The sequence below is a fragment of the Balaenoptera ricei genome, chromosome X (assembly GCF_028023285.1).
Source record: "Balaenoptera ricei isolate mBalRic1 chromosome X, mBalRic1.hap2, whole genome shotgun sequence".
Lineage (NCBI taxonomy): Eukaryota > Metazoa > Chordata > Mammalia > Artiodactyla > Balaenopteridae > Balaenoptera > Balaenoptera ricei.
In genome coordinates this window covers 131,247,371-131,269,980 of record NC_082660.1, presented here as the reverse complement: position 1 = coordinate 131,269,980, position 22,610 = coordinate 131,247,371, and the positions used below count along the sequence as shown (strand labels likewise).

General features: G+C 42.5%; 1 protein-coding gene across 1 annotated transcript in view; it reads right to left on the bottom strand.

Annotated features, from left to right (window-relative positions):
• The window catches only part of AFF2 (ALF transcription elongation factor 2), a 332,030-nt gene that overhangs the window by 69,368 nt on the left and 240,052 nt on the right, over positions 1–22,610 (bottom strand). The window contains exon 9 of the mRNA XM_059910489.1: positions 15,099–15,136. Coding sequence (XP_059766472.1) covers positions 15,099–15,136 — 38 coding nt within the window. The remainder of the gene's footprint in view (positions 1–15,098; positions 15,137–22,610) is intronic.

Here is a 22,610-nt window from a genome sequence, read left to right as displayed (position 1 = left end):
CACTTATGTGAAATGTCCAGAATAGACAAATCCGTAGATACAGAAAGTAGATTAGTGGTAAGAGCTGGGAGGAGGGAAGAATGACGAATGACGGCACAGGGTTTCATTTTGGGATGGTGGAAATGTTCTAAAATTGATTGTGCTGACTGTTGTACAAATCTGTGAATATACTATGTGAATTATATCTTAAAATAGCTAGTTTTAAAAATTGTGTCATCATCTCAAAAACACCAATGTATATGTCTAAAATAGAGACAGTTTTAAGAGAGGGATAGACATTACAGGAGATGCTGATCTGGACAGTATGGGTATTCATATTTATGTAATTCATCAGATCATAACTCCAATTTTCCAGTTCACTTTACCTGCTTACAATGGGCCTGTGGCTTGAAGACTGCTTAGGACCACTGTCTAGTTGATTCAGACTAGTGGCCCCCTTGGTAAGCTGGTGAACCTTCCAGGTTGTGCCCCAGTGGCTCCATATATCAACAGTAGGTTGGCTAAAGAAACTTGTTTCTGGCTCACTGAGGTACCCTCAAATGAGAATGACTTTGCTTAACTTACTGAGCTGACATCATTAATGCAACCCAGCTTTACTGATCCCAGCATGTCTCTAAGCAGATTTTGATATTCCATAGACGAAAGGCTTCTAGGTCAAACATGCTAGGGAACCACTGCAATAACCTATATTCCCCCTCTGAGAGATGCACAATGTCCATTAGAACGTTAAGGGCTCAAAATTCAACTTAGAAGAAAACTTTTAAACCCAGCATTTCCCGTATTTATTTGACCACTTTGCACCAAACACACCCACCCACACATGCACCTGTTTGTTTTGTTTCCTGCATAACACCTATTAACATCCTTCAAAACACGATCCATGGACCACACTTTGGGAAATGCTAACTTAGCCCATCAACAATTGGCGGAAGGAAGAGAGAACTATGACCTTGAAGCTTTCACTATCTGAGGACGTGATCTTGCTTTGAAAAATTTTAATCTTAAAAAAGATGAACATGGATGCATAACGCTCAAATCCCTAGAACAGTGTTTTCTAACCTTTTCCACATGTTAGTCCATGTGGGAAAGGATTGGAATAGTATGGTTTGTAGTCAAGAGACTCCAGGGCTCCTGGGTCCTGCCACCCCAAGTGTTACAAGGATCAGTAGACCTGCATTTCTGCAATCTATGCCACTAAAAAACTGTGGGGAAGTTCTGTTCTCCATAATCCATAGCCAAACCACCCTAATTCAACTATTTTCATGTCGGAGAATTAGTAGACAAGCTGTCTAGGTGATACTTGACTTATCTGGACATTGGAGAATTTGTGCGGACACTAGATTAATGTTTTTCACATCGCTGTGAGATTGACTATAGTTCTGTCGAGGCGGTAGGAAGCGGGTGAAGCATAGGGGTGATTTAACACCAAACTGCCAAATCCAGGAGCAGAACTGGATTCTTTGAGGAGTGAGACTGAGCATGGTTGTAGCTACACACCTAGCTCTCTTTTTCCCCATCTTTAGCGAGATATAATTGACATATAACATCGTGTAAGTTTAAGGTGTATAACGTGATGATCTGATATACTATATTGCAAAACAAGTACCACAATCAGGTTAGGTAACACATCCATCACCTCAAATAGTTACATTTTTTTTGTCTGTGTGGTGAGAACTTTTAAGATCAACTCTCTTAGCAACTTTCAAGTAGACAATACAGCATTGTTAACTATAGTCACCATGCTGTACATTACATCCCAGAACTTACTCATCTTAAAACTGAAAGTTTGTACCCTTTGACCACCTTCACCCATGTCCCCCCCCCCCACTCTGGCAACTACTAATCTACTCTCTCCTTCTATGAGTTTGGTTTTCTTTTTAGATTCCACATATCAGTGAGATCATACAGTATTTGACTTTCTCTGTCTTATTTCACTTAGCATAATGACCTCAAGGTTCACCCATACTGTCACAAATGACAGGATTTCCTTCTTTTTTGTGTGGCTGAATAAGATTCCATCAGCTATAAAGTTGACCCTTGAACAACATGGGTTTGAACTGCATGGGGCCACTTATACATGGATTTTTTTCACTAAATATGTACTGTGGTACTACATGATCCACAGTTTGTTGAATCTGTGGAGTTACACCTGGATTTTTGACTGTGTGCAGGAGTTGGTGCCCCTAATCCCCGTGTTGTTCAGGGTCGACTGTACATACAGCACATCTTCTTTATCCATTCATCTGTCGATGGACACTTAGGTTGTTTCCATGTCCTGGCTATTGTGAATAGTGCTGCTATGAGCGCTGGGATGCATGTGTCTTTTCAAATTAGAGTTTTCATCTTTTCTGGGTATATGCCCAGTAGTGTGATTGCTGGATCATATGGTAGCTCTATTTTTAGTTTTTTAAGGAACCTCCATACTGTTTTCCATAGTGGCTGCACCAATTTACATTCCTACCGACAGTAAACACCGAGAACTTTTGAGCAACCAGGATTCCTGTGCAAATGGCACGATGAGAACTGTTCATTGTGATAATCTTGCATGGTCTTCCTAAATCATCGACAAAGGATTAGATTATGTGTGGGATGGTCTCTGGATCAGACACTCCTGTAACTCCTTGAAAATCATTCTCTCTACACGTGGTAGTTCCATTAGCCAAATTATTTTGGTGAACCACAGCACTTCTTTCCCCAGCCCTCTCAAATAGCGAAAGAAGAAATATAACTTTTTTTTCAAACATAGCAATTTTGTTTTTATTATTCATTTGCTGCCTTATTCTTGTTTTGGGGAATTTGAGGTATACTGAAGATTTTTGTAGCAGTAAAAATTCTTTCAAGGATCAGATTTCAGAAGGCTTCACCACGTGCTTTCACTTGAAAGACAAATCCAATTCGACATGAAGTTTCATTATGAAGAAACTGTTACATGTGATGACACTGGTTATTGAAAATTGAAATGAAGTGAGAGGAAGCTAACACCGACGTGTATGAGATTCTGCTTTCTTTGAATGACACAAAGAACTCAATATATCTAATCAGCTCCGTTATGCCCACTGGGAACTGAGCTCCGGTGCTATTGCATAGGGCTGCTTCTTGATTGCTGGAAACCCAAGTATTAAGCCTTATGTCAGGTACATCGGTAGTTAAAGAGCTTTGTGTGACTGCTGGATCCTGGGAATTGTTTTACTTTCTCTCTCTCCGTTAAAGTAATGGTAGTAATAATCTGGGCACAAAATTCATAAAAGAAGGGTCCCAACCAGTCAGCACAGACCGACATTTTGGCTTTTACACTTAACGTCTGAATTATTTTAAATCTAGAGGTAGGCATCGAGCCCATCACCTCTGATCAAGTTTTCTTGTGCTCTGATGAGTGGCCGTAAGCAGAGAGACTTTTAACAGCAACACAACAAGGGAATCTTCTCTCTCCTTCCTAGTGTAGGTTTTGCCTAAGAAGTTCAAGGGCTAAGATGCAGTATATACTTCGATGAGGGTCCACTCTGCTCTGTCTCCTACTCTTGTTCATAAAACTATCCTTTCTGTCTTTCCCTCCCCGCCAACTCTCCCATAACCATGAATCAAATAAGCTTTTGAGTACCTTTTCTTCAGTCTCCAGAGTCAATGTCACCCCAAGGTTACCAGAGCCCCCTGACGTGTGGCTTCTACATCGGTTTTCTCCTTCCCTTCCTCTGTCCTGGAGGCTCGACGTATTGTGTCTATAGTATTCTCAGTTTGCACTTGGTGGAGTTTGGGAGCTGGGGTACATTTCTGAATTGGGGTCTCCTGTTTAGCTGTGCTGTCAAGATAACTCTGGATTCTTTTCATAATTAAAAATGTCAAGCAGGCAATGACTGTTGGATGAGCTATGCCTGCAAAGGTAGTATGAGAGCTTCACTACTCAGTGTCACCATTCTCCCTCCATAATTCTGCCCTGTCATCCATCCAAGAGCTTCAACGTCCTAGATCTTTGTGCCAAATTGTTTTATGATCAGCATTTGAAGTACAAACTACAGGGAGTCCTGCCATGACGAGTAAAATATTTAATGTGTACGTTAAAAGCTAGAATTTGATTACTGACCTGTTAGTCAATAAGTCCCCCAAACAATTCAAAGTAAATTTCCCTAATCTGTCTTGTTCTTTCACCCTGCCTGAAGGATCGCTAATGAATGTGCTGGCTGAATGAACAGAAAGATTGGGAACTCACACAGCACCGGCCTGGATAACGGGCCATGGGCACCAGAAACCTGTTCGTCCCATGCAAAGGTTCCTCTGGAGTACGTTCCTCATCCAGAGATGATTTTCCAATAAAATCAGCCTCGATTTTTGCAAGCATAAGAGCAATCCCCGAGGGAGGAGATCAGGCAATTCAATTCTAGGAACTGCTGTATGAGGCAAAATGAACCTTGAAGCAGTGTTATTTCCTGAAACACGGTCTTGTTTTTTAGTTTCTTTCAGACACGTCGATATCCAGTGAGAAATTTGTTTTTTAAACTCCGTCTACTGAGATGTGACCAAAGGATTTAATTACTTACATATTCATGAAAATAACATGAGATGAAAGAAGGTTTGTTTCATTTTACTGCTCCACAGAAGTTACTGCCTGAACCCTTGTGGCTTAAAGACCAGCGCCCTTAAAGAGAGAGCCAGGGCTATTGGTCAATGCGGACACTGGCCAAAGGCTTCTTCATGCTGTGACGGTGAAGTATGGGGGGAGGAGGAACCGGAGATCAGGAGCTTCTCAGACTCCCCAGCGCTGAGGAAGAGGGCAAGTGTGCATGTTTCGGCATTGGCTGCTGTGTGTCCCATCCTGCTAGTTTCTGAGCATCAAGATGGCCTTTCCAAAAAATAGGAACCATTACGTGTTGTCACCTGTTAACTGAATGCTCTGTTTCCTTGTCCTAGAGTGACAAAAATGTGCCTTCTGTCATTCTTGAGAATGCTTAATGACATCAAATGCAACTGCCTACGCCTAAGCCCCACCCACAGGGACACTGACATCTTTCCACCGCCCACCCCCCCCCCCCACCGGCACCTTCCCTTCTAGCTCTATATAGACAGGACAGGTCACTTTAGAATGCCTCAGAGTTAAGCCCATATGGAATATTGACTCCTTTAAAGGAGCGCCTGGTTCCTTTCTAGGAAAAGTTATAACTCACATGAGGGCTAACAAGGAGAGTGCAAAATCAGGCTTCCTCTAAGATTCAACTCAGATTCATGCTGAACTATGAGAGTGGAACTTCAAAGTCATATCCTTAGACACCTGCACTCATTCATTCAACAAATACTGAGCTCCTACTGTATGCCAGAGACTGTTTGAGGTACTAAGGTTACAGCAGTGAGTAACAAAGTTCTCCCTCATATGGACCTGACATTCTCACGGAAAGTGATGCTTCAAAGCTTAGATAGATGCTAGCTAAATAGATCGATCTGACAGAGAGACAGACAGATGGAGAGATACAGCATGCTAACAGTTGCTAAAGAGGAAAACTAAAGCAGGGTCAAGGTGATGGGGAGTGTCTATGCGGGAGGGGTTGCTATCTTGCACGGGGTGGTTGTCCAATGCTGCTGCTCTTGTTTTACAAAGCCTTTGTAAATTTCCTCTTCAGGGCATTCACTATCCACAAGAGAAAATCACTAATATCTTGAAACAATATTACATTGATTGTCTTGATTACCCACTTTTTCAACATCCATGACTCTAAATCACTGTCCTGGACTAGTTAGTTTTCAAAAGTTAAACCCCAATTCAAAGGTCTACCACCCATCACTAAGGACCAGCCGAAGAACCTCACACATGCGTGATGGAACTTCCCAAGAGGATCTCCCAAAAGCCTCTGCACCGCCACGACGTCCCTGAAGATGGGGCCGGCAATGCTCAGCTCCGTTATTGCAGGGCAGCTCTCATTTGGGTAGATTTAAAAACACATAGCATTTTCTAGTTGCATCATATATGAAAACAGATGTTGCTGTAGTGCTAGGAAATAGTAGGGTCTCCTGTTTCTTTTAAACATCCTCCTCTACACTCTAGTTTCAATCACATCAAATCTATTTTTGGAAGTAGGTGGGGTTTAAATTACATATGAATGCATATACGTGTGTAGAGAGAGTATATACACGTCTACGCAGATCTTCAAAGCAAGCTTACCAGCTTGTCGAATTTGCTTAGTAAACCCTGGCGTCATGATTTGAGGCCAGTTAACCTTTCACTTAGCCAATGTGGGTAGTAATACACATCTCCAGCTGGTGGTAGAGAAATGAATAAGGTGTGCTTCTCCATGGAGATGCTATCATTAGCAGATTCCTGGCCACTCCCACTTAGAGGGTTTGATAACGCGGAGACCAGTGGGTGTGGATGAGCCTCTTGGCTGCCCCGGGCTTGCCCGGCCAGTAACTCACAGGGCCGCCATGGAGGTAGACAGCCATCCGCTCCCTGAAGCTGCTAACAAAATAAGCAAAAATCCAGAGTTTTCTGAAATATTTTCCCTAACTACGTGGACCCCGCTTGTGGGAACATGGGGGTTAAGAGAAGAAGGAAAGCAGTCAAAATATTTGGGTGTGGCGAGGACAGGGAACTGGACACTGAGGAAAAGATCTGCAACGTCATCAGCAACAATTTTATCTCGGATTTAAATTACCTCGGAGCACGAGGGTAGATGGGTGCACAGAGTACACAGATGTGTGTGCATGTAAAAACTGGATTATAACGACACGCGATCTACCGCCATGCTACAAATTCTACAAATGGAAACATTTTCCTGTGGAAGAATGATTTACCTTTTTTTTTTTTCTTTCTTTTTTTTAATGTTGACTCTCCAGATAACTGCTGTTGGTTTAGGCAAAAGCTTTAATAAAGCAGAAACTATTTGCTTCCTATTTCAGTCCCTGGCCAAAGTAAGTCATTCCTCCTGTCCTCAGTCTCCCTAAACTAGTGGTCAACGAAATAACTTATGACCCCCGGCTTCTGACTTTGAACGTGTTCTGTGGAAAATGCAGGACGGATTTAGCGTTTTGGAGCCCTGCGCATAGTTACCAGGGGGGCCGTGCATCATTTCTCTAGAAATGAAAATAGCCCTACTGTGCTTACATTTGTGGATGATAAAAATACATTCAGAAAGAATTTGTATGTCTGTGGAACGAATTCAGAAAACGAAGCTAGAATAATAGTGTTATGTGTCATGCCTACCGAAAATAGTATGTCTTAGTGTAGCCTAGATGTTTGAATAACGTGAAAGGTACTGTATGAAAATTAAAATTTTTCAAATGTAAGAAACAATCAAGGGTTGGTAAAGCCACAAGGGAACAGCTGGAGGCTCAGAGACGCCCTGCAGGAGCGAGAGTTACATAAAAGTCCACAGAGAAGGATTAGCCAGATGTAATCAGAAAGGATTTGATGTCTATTTCCCCACAAACATTTTTTAAAGGGCGCCTTATAATCCATCCCTACTCGCACCTTTAACTTTCTGGAACAAAAGAATCCTGTTTAGCGTTTTCTTAGTTGTGTCTACACTGTACTACTCTCCTCTTCATGCTAAAAGTGGGGCCCGAGTCTTTGGCGGTGTGTTGCTTCCAGTAAGCTTGGTATGTCCTGCTCCTGTGAAAAACGCCTCTTCTCCTTAGCTGCCTCGACCTCTCAGATATTGCTCACAACACGCATGTGCTTTCCTCTCGTCGTGCCTTTTGAAAGTGTTGCTCTCTTTTGAATGGCTTCATCCCCACTGTTCACTGGGGCCCCTGCTGAGCTAGGGAGAGCCCCCTCCAAGCAGGTGCTCGATCCTGCATCCCATCCACGGAAGATGCTGCATATGCTTCAGTCGCAGAGCCTGTAGGGCATGATGTGTCCGTTTCCTCCCAGAGTGTGCCAACTTTCAGGGCAGAAGCTTTCCCTAACTCCTCTCCCTTTCAATGGAGCCTGGCACACAGTAGGTGCACAAATCATGTTGGTTAAAAGAACACATGGCATGACTTCTTGGAATTTCGAGCAGATCAGCCATGTGATTCTGAGTTTTCAACAGTTTTCTGAAAGATCGCTGAATGGTAATGTTAAAATAAAATTCTAGGGCTTCCCTGGTGGTGCAGTGGTTGAGAGTCCGCCTGCCAATACAGGGGACACGGGTTCGAGCCCTGGTCTGGGAGGATCCCACATGCCGTGGGGCAACTAGGCCCATGAGCCACAACTACTGAGCCTGCGCGTCTGAAGCCTGTGCTCCGCAACAAGAGAGGCCGCGATAGTGAGAGGCCCGTGCACCGCGATGAAGAGTGGCCCCCGCTTGCCGCAACTAGAGAAAGCCCTCGCACAGAAACGAAGACCTAACACAGCCATAAATAAATAAATAAATAAATAAAATTTAAAATAAAAATTTAAAAAAGTAAAATAAAATTCTAGGTGTAACTCTTACGTATCAAAAACTGAGTTGACTTGTGCGCATGGATTAAACAAAGTCGTCCATTTTTGTTTAAGCAGCAAATGCTTATACGGAGCACAGAGTTAGAAAGTAACATGCTACTTAATGAAGTACAGGATAAAAAGAGGTGTTTTCAAAATGTTGCTTAAAAAAGTGGCTGAATTTCCTTTAAAATGGTTTGACTGCACCTTTGCTGGCTTGCTTGAGGCCGCTCTGCTGCACCAATAATTGGGTGCTTTCTGTTTCCATTTTATCATCATGGTTCTTAGTGTTAATTGACCACCTAAAGAAGAAACGTTCTCATCAAGCTTTTAGAAAGATGAGTGGTGATAATGAGACAAACCAACATGCTTGAAGTTTTGAAGAAACTCTCCCTTATAAAGTTAACATAATCGAAGTTGGCATAATTGTTAAAAGTGCCTGCAAGTGTGCAGATTCATTAATTTTTGAAGCATTTGTTGTCATATTCTCGAAACCAAACTGTTACCAAGGTTAGATAATAAGACTTTTAAAGCCAACAACAAATTTATAGGCACTGAAAGTGACCATGTGTGTCCTAAGAGGTGATGAGAACAAGGCAGCAGGTTCAAAGTGGAAAGAGTTGCTGGAATCTCGGGGTTCTGGGCGTCCACTCTCTAGGTCTCAGTTGTCTCCTCTGAGATTCCCTAGATGATGCTACTCCAATTACCAAGGAAAAGGAGGGTGCCCAGAAATCTGTGCAAGTTTCATTACCTATGAAGATGACTGCTAGAACCTTCTGCCTCCAATTATAGCTATCTGGACGACACAGAGAGCACATTTTATTTTACGTAGCTGTTTAAAAAGAGGTTTTATTGTTATCTTTCCTTTAACTACCTTTAAAATGGCCAGAGCCGATTAGAGGGTGACTATGCTTTAGCTGACATCGTAGAGAGCACACTGATGACTGCTGGCTTCAGGGATCTCATTCAGAGGGACCTAACCCTAAACGTCCCCTCCCCTCATTGAGAACTGCTCCCCAGGACACCCACAACTGATAAAAATCACTGACAGTGTGACACAGCAAAAGACACAGGAGATAGTCTATCATTTCAGACATGGGGGATTTCTTTCCTTCCCGTGGTGGACTGTTTCAATCATCCGCTCACCTCGAATACTCTCGTTAGAGACTGGACACCAGTTAATAGGTCCTAGGTTTCTCAAACCACCTACGGAGGCCAGGCCTCCATGTGGTCCTTTTATTTTGCATAGACCGGAGCATCCGATTCTGTATCCCATGAACCACTGTGCTGGATAAAGGTGCCCTCTGGTCCAACACACACATTTGGGAAACCCTGGGTAAGACAAAGATAAGTTGGCCTCTTTCTACAGGACCTCTCTGAGCCTGCGTTATTCACAGGGTGCTCCAGGAAAGGGCTGGCACAGTGTCTGCCAAAGCTCCGTGGTGCTGGAGCCTTTCGTTCCAAAAGGAGACAGTCCCACAAGACATGGAGATTGCAGGGATGCAAGTCACCTTTGGTCACAGGGGTCATCTAAAAGGCTCAACCCAACATCCTTGGAGCCATGTTAATCTATCTAACATATTTCTTTAAAACTTTAGTGATGTGGCTTGTCCCTCATTTCATGAATGCACGAGGCAGAAATTATGGGAAAAGGCATTGTGTGTGTGTGTGCCCGTGTGCATGTGTGTGTATAAACGCATATATCACATATGCAATGTTTATGATGTATGGGCTGGTACGCATCTACATCAAACTTTAACATCGAGTATTTCCTCAAATAAGCATCATTATAAAACAAAATTTGAAGCTTTGGTTTATGTTTAAGAGGTGGGAGAACCATATAAATAATCTAGCTGAGGTGTGTAGCAAGGAAGGAACATATCCGATTTCACACCACAAGCTAGTGTTAGATTCAGGACTAGACCCCAGGTCCACGGGCTCTTTGTTTATGTTTAATAACTAGTGGACTAATTGATGATTCACAGTAACAAGGTAGAGGTCTTCAATGTTATCCGACTCTACCAAGCTCATTTCTTTCATGTGGATAAGCTCCGAGGGCCCTAGGCCATCATTTCTTGGGAGCCTCAGTTTCCAGCCGGTCCTTTCACTGTCTGCCACCTCAGCACCAGTGTCTCAAGCCAGCAGTCTCTGAAGTCCTGGTCCTAACGTCCCTTCCTCCACTCCCCCTCCCCCATCTTCTCCGATAGTGATAACCAGAAGCACTTTCCATCCCGAGAGCTTCCCTTGTACCTTATCTGTCCCCACTTAACAAACATATGTCTCTCTATCTTGTATTTAGTTCTTTACAAACCGATTTGATCTCTCCTCCTGGACTCTAAACTCCTCGAGGGTAAGACCTGTGTCAGATTTATTTTTAATTCCCCCAGCATCTATCACAGTTCCTGGAATGCTGGCGATCCTCAATAAATATTCACTGGATGAATAAATGAATAATGCACAAACATCGTGGTCAGGAAAATCTTTGTGGCTATTTGTCATTTTCAATAATGAAACCACCATATCTATAAGATGGATCAGTGCCTAAAGAAAGCTGTAATTTCCTAAGCAGAGTGGATTCGGATCCCGATTTGTGAAAGACAACCACCACGTTGCTTAACGTTGTTAACGTGTAAACGCAAGGAAGAATTTTATGCTTGATAACTGCTTGCTGCCCACCCTTTTGGTAACAGATGTCAACCTCGGTTAGATTCAACTCAACTTATTAGTGCATGGCTTTTAGCCAAAAGCAATTCACATTTGCAGAAGTGTACTACCACATATGTCTTAATAACAGAAATGTGTTTTTTAAAAAAATGTATGTGATAAGTCACATATGGTAAAAGAAATCTGTACATCTCTCAGGCCTTGTTGCCACAATGAAGCTTGCAGATAATTGCTGCAGAACGTTCACAGACAAGCGAAAAGTCTCTCTGACACATTAAAGAGGCACGGTTTGAACATACTAATCAAGCTTTGATACGGGCATGGTTCCAGTTGACTGATAGGTACACCAGCATCTCTTGTCCTGATCACTGATCTTAAGAACGTACAATTTTGATTCTTATCCTCAGAGGTAATATTGAATGTTTCAAGGTAAAGTCGTTAGTGTATCCAGGTACATTATGTGCTTACATTCACTATGCATATATTTAATTTCTCCTTTGTATGGAGTGTAATTAATGTGTACCACCGTCTCCCTACGGTGATGAAAGAAGCTTACAACCATGAAGGTATTAAAAATAAATTAAACAAGTGGTTGAGAAATAGGGAGGGGGGAGGCGAACCTTTAGAGAAGAAAATATACAAAGTAAATAACATTGTGAATCATTTACCCTCACTTGAATTGAAAGCTTAATTAGTCTTAGTTAGATCTTGGGAAGTAATAGAATTTTAGAAAATGTATATGCCATTTGCAATATATCCATCTACACACAACTTGGAAGACTACCAACATGCTCCAGCTATGTGTTTACGGGTTTCTGAGGCACCACTGCCCCGTCAATGGACCTCATATCCATAACGATTTTCAATGATCCTGAATTCAGAATGGTCTCTGTGCTCTGAATAAGGATTAGGTGATACCTCAGTCCCAGAAAGTCCTGAACACAAGATAAAGGGCTCAGTAAATACCTACTCAGTGTTTTAGAGGACAAAAAGAGAAAGGGTTCATAGTTTAACTTTCACTGTCATGGAAAAGTTTACATCTGAGCCTTTTCCTACCTGACCAACCAGAGCAGGGGTCAGCAAACTTTTTCTGTAAGGGGCCAGATAGTAAATATTTTTGGTTTGGTGGTTTGTACAGTCTCAACTCTGCCACTGTAGCACAGAAAGAGCCACAGGCGATACTGAAACAAATGAGTGTAGCTGTGTGCCAATAAAACTTCTTTTATGGACACTGAAATTTGAATTTCATATAATGTTCACATGTCATGTAATAGTCTTCTTTTGATTTTTCTCCCCAACCATTTGCCAAACTCTGCACCAGAGGATGACATCCAATCACACATAATGATCATCTTCACCAATCTGTGTTCATACGTGAGTTGTAAATGATGCCTCCAGACCTCTACTTTTCCAGCAAGGCTGTACACACTTTTCATTGTACGACCAAACAATCACATGTTAATTCTCATACACAAGATCAAGCCAATAACTGGTCAGAGGCAAAGCAGTTAGTATGAACCAGAGCAACGTAGGAACATTTTACACATGGCATGAATCAGAAGAAGAGAATGGACGCCTTGGTCAGTTACAACATACGAACCCTTTGGCCCTGACACCCTACTAGGGTAGGTACCAGTCTTATTAAGCCTCCAGGCCATGTTCCTGAAAGGACTGTTTTCTGGGATGTGTCCAATTTGTTTACTTGTTCATTCATTCAGAAAACACGTAACAAACCCTGACTCTACTTGGGATCGCAGTGCACTGTGTGTAACTGAAATTCTCTGGCAGACATCAGAAACGGAAGGAGGACCACTATGCGTAAAACTTTAAAAAACTTCGCTTCTGCTCTGCTGTCAGGCAGTTTAATTGAGCCGTGCTCTGAAATTCCTGTCCCTGAGCTGAGGTCTTGAAGAAGGCTGTCTTCTTAAAGTACCCAGATGGCTGTGGCTGGGCAACTGAGTTAGGTATCAGGTATTAGGTACCAAATGCAACAGGACACTCAAACTCATGCTGATAGCGGTATCTTATTTAATTAGAAGACAATTCTAAACACCTACCAGTTGGTTGTGACTTAGGTTTGTTACTGGACAGATCTTCAAATGTATTTAAAAGTAAAACATTGTTCCACATTCTATTAGTAATCCTTCGGCTCTTCTAGTTTTTCTGTTTTCTCTTTACAACATTCCTTAAAGTGCTAGACATTCGATAGAGTCTGTACTGTGAATTAGCCAGAGCTCATAAAAAATATAATTATCTGTAGGGTCGAATTCTCACAAGGAGCAGACAGAAAACTCGTCCCACTTCCAGGCCATCAGTACGATTTAATGAAGCCCCGCACACTGCCAATAGGCTGTCTTGTGCACGCAAAGATGGAGCTTGGGACTCACTTCCTATTGGGAGGGCTTGAACTTGGAGATGTCTGTCCCACTGAGGGCCAGATTTACACTCCGCCAGCCTCTGCCCCATCCCTCGTGACCTGGGGCATGCATCTGCCCGCGGGTGGACTGCAGGGAGGGGTGCAGTCGGACTATGGGAAAGAAGATCACTAATGGCCCACCCAGGGACTCAAGACCTGGCCTTGGCCTCATTAGCACCATCCTCTAATCCATGGAGCTTGCCTGCCATGGGCTCGCAGTAGAGAAGCCTTCCGGGCAAAGACAGAAAAGAAAGCAGGCTGCAGAGAAGATTTCAACCCCAACCAAACAACCAGACCAAAATTCAGCTACTAAAAATGCTCCCATAGGACGACTATAGCATAATACATCTCCAGACCACAGATAGCCCTCCAGAGGCTACAGAAGGCTGATAAGGAATATTCCATGGCCTAAGAAAATTAAATTTAAAAACAAAGTACACAAAACCTTTTGGAAAGATGAATTGGAGCTTGGATTTAATGGTGTGCTAAACACTACCCTGGTGACTTGGAAAAGTTAATTATTTTACAAAACACAAGCAGCCCTCTTGTCACTGGCATTAGCTGAACCATTCTCCCAGAAACTGTTAAAAATCAATGCAGTCCCAACTAGATAACTGTATAATTAACTATATATATCCAACTCTATCAATAATAACATTAAATGTGAATGGATTTAACAATCCAGTCAAAAGGCAGAGACTGTAAGACTGGGGAAAAAAACAAGATTTGACTATATGCCATCTACAGGAGACAGACTTTATATTAAAAGATACAGATTAAAAAACAAATCAGTGCACTCCCCATTTCTGCATTTGTTATCCACTCTAATGGAAGTCGGCTGACATAAGTTAACACATAGTTCCTAGAGATGTGATATTACCAGACCTGTAGTAACCTGGCAAATAGAGCAGATCTTCCCTAGGCCACATGGCTGGTGGAACTGGTATGCATCATAACACTGCAATCAGATGTCACAAACCCAAATGACAAGACAGCCATCTTTAATTTGAAAGTCTCCCTTCTGGAAGAGACAGGCTGTCTAAGATGTACTATATTTAAAAGAGTGCTGTGCAGCTTGTTTATAATTTAAGAGTGTCTCATAAAATGCCTTGGAAATAGCTCTCTGTTAGCTAGAAAAACCTTCAGTTAAATATATTTTTATGAGCTTTTCATTAACAGAGTAGCGAGGCCTTGATGCTGAGGTGCCAAACCTCCCCACGTGGCTGGAAATCACTTGGCACATTTTCAGCCATTTACGTCTCTGTCATAGGTCCAAGGTTTGCAATTAAAAATGTAATCTTTTTAGCATGTGCAAAACCCAAAGGCTTGAAGTACTCTGCATTGAATATGATTATAATAGTATTTGGCAGCTATTCATGGACGGCACATATTAATTTATGTAAACTGGGCATAACTTGGAGCACTTCCTCATCAGGACCACAGGAAAAATCAAAAAGCTGGTCCCTGCTCATTGGAGGGTTTTTTTTTTCTGCTTGTTTTGTTTTTGTTTTTGTTTTTAAATTGTCACGAATAGAGGTGAACTCAAAATCAAGGTCTCTTTTATGACCTTCTTTTTTCACATGCCTGGAGTACATTCAAATGAACATTTCCAACTAATAAAAAAAAATAACTTACTTTACAGGATTATTCTTAGATTTTGCCTTTTCAACAGCCTGTGAACAGAAGAAAAAAATGCAATTAGACAACATTAGCAGGCATAATCTTTGTAACTAGTTATCAAAACAATAAGCAATATAAAATGCTCTTCAGAAACATGAGGAGCTAACCAAGGCAGGCTGCTGGAGATAAGCAGACGGGAGACCCAGAAAGCAATTTTCCTCTCCCGGGGAGCGTGGTTACTGGTCCAAGTGCAGCTTTCAGACACAGGCGGGCACTGCCAGGGCTGCCTGGGAAATTCAGCAGTGCCTGTGACAGTGGGCCCTTAGGCTCATAACTCCATCCTCCTCTCTCCACTCTTCCCTCTGATTTTTTTTTTTTTAACTTGAGCCCTGTGCTTGTGGAAAACAGCGATCATTAAGAACTCCCCCACTCCCACTCCATCCTTTCATGTTCTGGAAAATGGCTAATTTCAAAGGACCACACTGCCATCCACATTCTGAGATAAGACTCAACTCCATCTTCCTCATGACTCCCCTAAGTTTCCTGGATGGTTCTCCTTTCTATTTGGGCTGACCATCTGTTGATCACTAGAAAGGGATGGATGATTTATTGAGACCTTGTCTCTGTTGGGTGAAAGAGGACAGAGAATCTGGTTTATTGTTCTTTTTTGTGAGTGTATTTTGAGCTCAAATAAATTGAGAATGTATACCCACTGAGAAGAGACCAGGTCTTTAAAATGGACGTGTGAACTTTGTATATGCTTGACTTATGTCTGAAATTTTAGAATTAAAACTATAAGCTCTCTGTATCTGTCTGTATGTTTATATGTCTGTAATTCAGAAAAGTCTTTCCCTCTAATTATGTGAATATGTAATATTTTCCTACCTCCAGATAATACCAACCAATTAGATTTTAAATCCCTTACACTAAAGGAGCCCATTGTGATTGGCTTAGAGATAAGTAAGTATTCATATAATTGGCCATTCTCAATATTTCAGAAATATCTCATCTCCCTCCTCCGCGTGCACCTGCTTGGCTTATGACAGGGTGTGGAGGCAGACACAGAGGGAATGGTCATGGGCACATCTGGGGATTTTTAGATCTCTGGTGGGAAACCGTTTACCCTGCATTGCTCTGGCCCCCTGGCTGCACCTGCCCGGTGATAGAAAGGCCAAAGTATCCATTTCTAAAATCATTTTTATTAGCAGATACCACAAAAGGGCAAGGGCTGACCGATGGCTTGGATCAATTTCCTCCCGTGGAACCTTTAAGAAAACACACACCAAATCATCGAAATGAGGAAATCTCTGGGCCTCTCGGCCTGTGTGCCTTAGATACGGAGGCTGGTCCCAGTTTATTGCTGAACCCATTGATCTGTGTACAGTCCATTTATCATTCATGGAAAGAGCTAGTGATCTTCACAGTATATTAGAAGAAACAACTCAGATCACCTGTCAACAGCCCTCTTATTTCTGTTTCCCTCTCCACAGGGATTGCATCTCCTTCGATTCTTCTGGAATTAAAATGTTGCTAGGCAACACCGCTGGGGGCGCTGATGGCAGAATGGCTACAGTCTATCAAACTGTTTAAGCACCTGGAGGGTTATAGTGATGATTTTTTTTCATACTTCTGTAGCATAATTATGTAATCAGAACCAAACTTGTACCCCGCCAAACTCTTTCAGGCTGTAGAAATAACATTCAGTATGGGGAGCGTTGAAGCAGCGGTTTGCCAACCTCAGGGTTCTTCAGACTCTTTTAAAAGGTATCCATTTGGAGACCTTTATATCTGTGAATCCTGGAGGTGGGTGAGGGCTAAGAGATGAAGAGAATACTGCTATAAATTAAAAGTCAGAGGCAACCACTTGTAACAATTTATAATCTAACATTGGACTTGACATTCTGAATGACCAAGGCATAAGCATACTGAACCTTTCTATGCATAACAACAACTCAGTGCACTTGGAAGCAATTTGTTTTAAATCAATGAAATACTTCCCCAGTTTAGACATTAGTGTTGGAAATCCAAGTCCTTCTCTTCTATTAAGTCTCAGGTTCTGTTTCTAGATAAATACCCGTTAATATTTGGGCACTTTCTTTGGCTCGGTAGGCAAAAATCATTTTCTCACCATCTGTGCCTGAGGTTGAATTTTGGCAAGTATAGTGAGAAAGAGAGGGAATGAGGTAACAGGTGAAAATGAGGAAACAAGGACTATGCGTCTGGCTGGCCCAGTCATCTCTCACAGGTGTTTAGGGTATGAATGCCTGTCTCTGAGCAGTCCCTTAAGGGATGCTGAAAGGAAGAGCCAGATGCCGGCAAGGAGTGGGGGAGAGACCTTGACCTTCACTACAGAAGCGCAGCCAGTCTGCACGCCCACGCTGGCCTTTTCTACCACCTTTTCTCCCCCAGTCCTGGCTGGTGGAATAGGATATGGCAGCGGGCTGAAGACAGGCCATTGTGGAAATCACGTGAATCCACTTTTCCCAACCCCTTAAAATCCAAACAAATCTGTTCTTAAAGAAGACTTAGATTATCACAAAGTAATGGACACGGTGTTCCAGTGGTTTCCTTTTAAAGCGAGCTAGATGTGATGGGCTGAGCATGCCACTGGCAGAAGACGGGGAGGAGAGAAATCAAAGCGACATTGCTTAACCTAGCTTTGATTCAGCGACATGTTTTCTGAAAAGTCCTCTCTTCTCTGCATGTCGGGACTGTCACTTAGACCCAGTTATTTTTCTCTAATCAGGAGGCACATAATCATGTTCAAGGCCAGTTTCTTTGAAACATATGTCTTTTTATACAGTCATTATAGGAAAATAACTTCATTCAAATTAATTTTTTCTGGGTTGCTTGGATAGTGATGGAAAACAGGCTGAGAGGTTTTCTTTGGAGATTAACCCAGGATCATTCCAGAGTCCCCAGAGCTCTAGTGAGATGCTCTCATGTCACCCTCCTGTGAGCTCATCTCCAAATGAAATGGTTGCAGGGGGTGTCCGCCAGGCATGAGAAATGGCTCACCATTTGCGATCTCCACTTTCACTGTAATTTGACTTTGTTTTAAGCACACTATAAGGAATTATTAAGGGACTTTGAAGAAAAGTTAAGTGAATTATTTGCATGCAAAATATATATGGCTTTAAGGTAAAAGAACTAGTGTAGAAAATATACAAGGAGAAAATTCCTCTTTTCCTTTTACACAAATTCCAGATACATGATCAAGAATGTGATATACCCTGCAAAAGGAGGGAAATCAAAATGAAATGATACAGTGTGATTCACCAAGCATTAAGAGGGTTACATATTGGGATTACAGCTAATTTTGAGTTTAAAAACATACATTAAAGTAATTTAAACTGATTGGAAAATGGAGGCTAGATAGTTAACACTTATGCTGCTTTAATTTGTAATGTCTATATGCTTTTCAAAACCTATATTCTACTTACTTTGTGCCACGTTTCCCTAACATGATACTTATCTGGCCATCAAGGAAGTTCCAACATAAGATAAGAGGATAAAGGGGCTTCCCTGGTGGCACAGTGGTTAAGAATCCGCCTGCCAATGCAGGGGACATGGGTTCGAGCCCTGGTCCGGGAAGATCCCACATGCCACGGAGCAGCTAAGCCCGTGCACCACAACTACTGAGCCTGTGCTCTAGAGCCGGTGAGCCACAACTACTGAAGCCCACATGCCTAGAGCCCGTGCTCCACAACAAGAGAAGCCACTGCGATGAGAAGCCCACGCACTGCAACGAAGACCCAACGCAGCCAAAAATAAATAAATAAATAAATTTTTAAAAAGATAGGATGATAAAATAAATTAAGATGTTAAGAAACATACCCCAATATGGTGCAACAAGATGCAATGGGCTATAACTGGAAAGAGTGCTGTGCTAGAAATCCACAGACCTGGGTTCTGCTACCAGCTTCGCCATTTCCTATCATCATGGCGTTAGCGATGCGGCTAAGGCCTGTGAGCCTCAGTTTCCTCATCTTAAAAATGAAGACCATCATTCCTGCCCTGTCTACATCAAGGCTGGTTGTGAGTAGCCAACATTGACGACAGTGCTCTAGAAACCACAGCATGCTAAGCAAAAAAGTGCATCTTGATTGCGACCGCATTCCACATAGGCATCAGTGCATACATTTTTTTTTTTTGCACATTGATGGATATTTTTATTTTGCTCTGCAGAAACTGAATACATTTTTATTTTTACTGGACTACAGTTGATTTAGAATGTTGTGTTAGTTTCAGGTGTACAGCAAAGTGATTCAGATATATATTATTTTCAAAATTTTCCATTATAGTTTATTACAGGATATTGAATATAGTTCCCTGTGCTATACAGTAGGTCCTTGTTGTTTATCTGTTTTATACATAGTAGCGTACATCTGTTAATCCCGAACTCCTAGTTTATCCCTCCCCCACCCCTTTTCCCCTTTGGTAACCAGAACTTATGGTTCATACATTTTTATAGCCAGAGAGTTGATGGGCTTTCTGACCAGTGACCAGGTTGTAGTATCAAATCTATGGAGTTATTCCAACGAGGATTACAGAAGCCATTCAGTTCCTCTCTCCATATCAGAAGCAGTTCTGGGGTGAACAGAATGCTTCTGTCTGTAAAGTCCTACTCGACGAAGACTTTGATGTGTTTAGACCCTGCCAGGCCTAGCCCAGCAGGAGAGAGGGCCCTCTACCTTCACACAGGCTTCTGCCCTGAACCTTGTTGGGATTGGCGTTGGTGGTAGAGAGGTCAGGATACCCGACACTGTGGAGGCACAAGTGCACATGCTACTCCCCCCCCCCCCCCCGCCACTCTCTCCTCCTGCAAGGAAGTCTAGGAAGCATCGTTCTTTTCGCAGTGACTTCTTCATCAGCCATCCCTCCTCTCACACCCACTCCATCAGGAGGGCTCTTTGCTTTTTCACTAACATTTGACCCTGAGGTTGGGAAGCCCTGAGGACGCTGCCCTCAGTGAACCTCCTCCATGATATGGCAGCTTGAGAAATTATATTCCCAGGGAGAAGACACTCATCTCGTCCCAAGGGGTGTTTATGAGCCAATTCTTGTCTCATTACGAGCATTGTATTCTTCTTGGTATCCTGCTAAGCAGCAAATTTATTTCCTCAGGACGGATGATGTGGCTAAGGACAGCCTTAGAGTTGCTCACTCATTAAATCTAGCTTCCTAAAAAGAAGAAGGACCTTGTCTTTCTGTTACATGGAGAATCCTTTTGCTGCACCAAAGCTGAAGTGACTCAAGGGCCACAGTGAATTACATGAACCATCAAATGTAGTTATCGTGAAAAAATAGAAAGAAGGAAGGAAGGAAGGAAGGAAGGGAGGGAGGGAGGAAGGAAGGAAGGAAAGTGGCTCTCCATTGAGCCCCATCCTCCAGGGCAGACAGAACATCATATTTCTTTAGGGAGAAAATGCTACATATAAAGCACTTAGGAAACTTGCTAGTCATCTTCTATATACTGACTGAACTTTTACAAAATTCTTCGGTAAGGTAATTCTGCCCCAGTGATTACATATCATGAACTGTTACTTTAGTCCAACAGACAAGTATACTATATTCATAAAAATATTTGGAGAATATTTTTGGGCTTATAAGAAGCATGCCCTGAACATTTATATCCAGACTTATGACGTTACACCCCCCTGAGACTGACAGAAAACAAACTCAGTGCAATACGTTTCCTGTCTGTTGAGACCATCAAAGTGAGCACTTAGGAGGCCTAGAGAGATTGGAGCCATGGATTCATTTTACAAGGCTACGTAGTCAGGGACTGCTTTCCTCCGTAATCAATAAGCATACTGTCAGTCAAGCATAAAATGCGATTCTATTACCATTGTTTTGCATGTCTTTTACATTTCCTGTTTATATGTTTTTCCCTGGCATTCTACTAGCAGATACACCCAAACTGCATCTATACAATACATTTCTTGATAAAAAGTGAAAAGTCAATCATTCAGATAGTTTCAAATAACTGGATACTACGCATTATGGAAAGAAGACAGAAGTGCAATCGATTGCACTGGTTTTGTATTTCGATGTTTTACCTTTAATTTTTCATGGGGCAACTCTGCAAGACACAGCCATACCTTCATTTAGTGGCATGTACTGGTAAACTGCATTGATTGCTAAGTTCAGAAGAGAAACTCCTCTATTAACAAATGAACTCATCATTAGGGTATTCAGATGGTCAAAAATCAATACCTACAGAATTGGTTAAATCAATTAAAGAGACATATCCTGAGAGCACTTGCACAAATATAAAAATGAATTGCTTAATTACAGCATTTAAATAGATTTCACTGGAACGAGTAAAACATCAAGAGGCTTATCTTATATCCTATGGGCTGAGGTATCAGCTGGCAGCACACACGCACACCCAGGACTGCAGCTTAACAGGAGAAAATGTCACTCAGCATTTTGCAACACCTGGATGCCCGCCTGAATTTCTGACTTTACAGCCAGGGATGACAATCTCTAGGAAGACACTCCCCACTATATTTAACCCTCTGGATGAGTGCCCAGGAGGGAACATGGAAACACCCTGTATCTGAACCTTGAACACCTTCCCTAGCTTTAGAGTATTGGGCTTCTCCGATTTTAATTTAATTCATTGTTTTCGATGCATACGTGATGTAGGCCTGTGCTAGACACCATGGGGGCAGGATTAAAATTTTGACAGGCAGAGATTGGAGGGAACTTGTTCCAGGTGTCCGGCACCTGGTAGTCACTTAATAAACATGGGCTGGGTAAAAGAATCGGGGCTGATTGTGCAGTCTGAGAAGCCTGAGCACTGCTCCGGCGGGTCCCCAGCTCTGTGAAGAGAAGAGAAGAGGCCTCTGGAGGAAAAGCTGGGCTCCAGGACCGTGTGCATCTGGATCCATCCTGCAACTGCCCACGAGGCTCGAATTCACGCCCCAGCGAGGAGGGAGTACGGAGCGGTCCAGACAGGGTACATTTCCATCCTGCTTTCTGGCAGAAGGCTGTGCCCTCCTCACTCCTCCTGCAGCTATGGTCTTGCTGGAGACTTACTACTTCTCACTGGGACTACAGCCACTGCCTCTTCTTTGGGCCGCTGGTCTCCCTAGTGTTACCCCATTTTACGCTCCCTTTGATCATGAACCCTTCATAGCTCCCCAAGGCTCATCGAATTCCTGATCAACTTCACCCAACCTGCCGCTGAAGACCCTGCCAAGGCCAGTTGAATACAGGCCTCATAGCGGGTCCTACTTGCCCCTGCATGTGTATTTCGCTGACAAGGCAACCAGTAGGAGTTTTTTGAGTGTCTGGCCCAAAGATGATGTGATAACAGGATTCAGAAGTGCCTGCATTCCATTAAGGCTTGCTCCCTCTAGGCTGACTCTTTTGCTGGATACAAAATCCTTTAGCAAGATTCATTTGTCAACTGGTGATTCTGTTTATAACTAAGGTTTTGATATATTGTAACTTAATGAAAATGAACTGTCTTTGGTGAAGAAGCACGTTTCGCCCCTAAGAGTCATCTGTCGACAC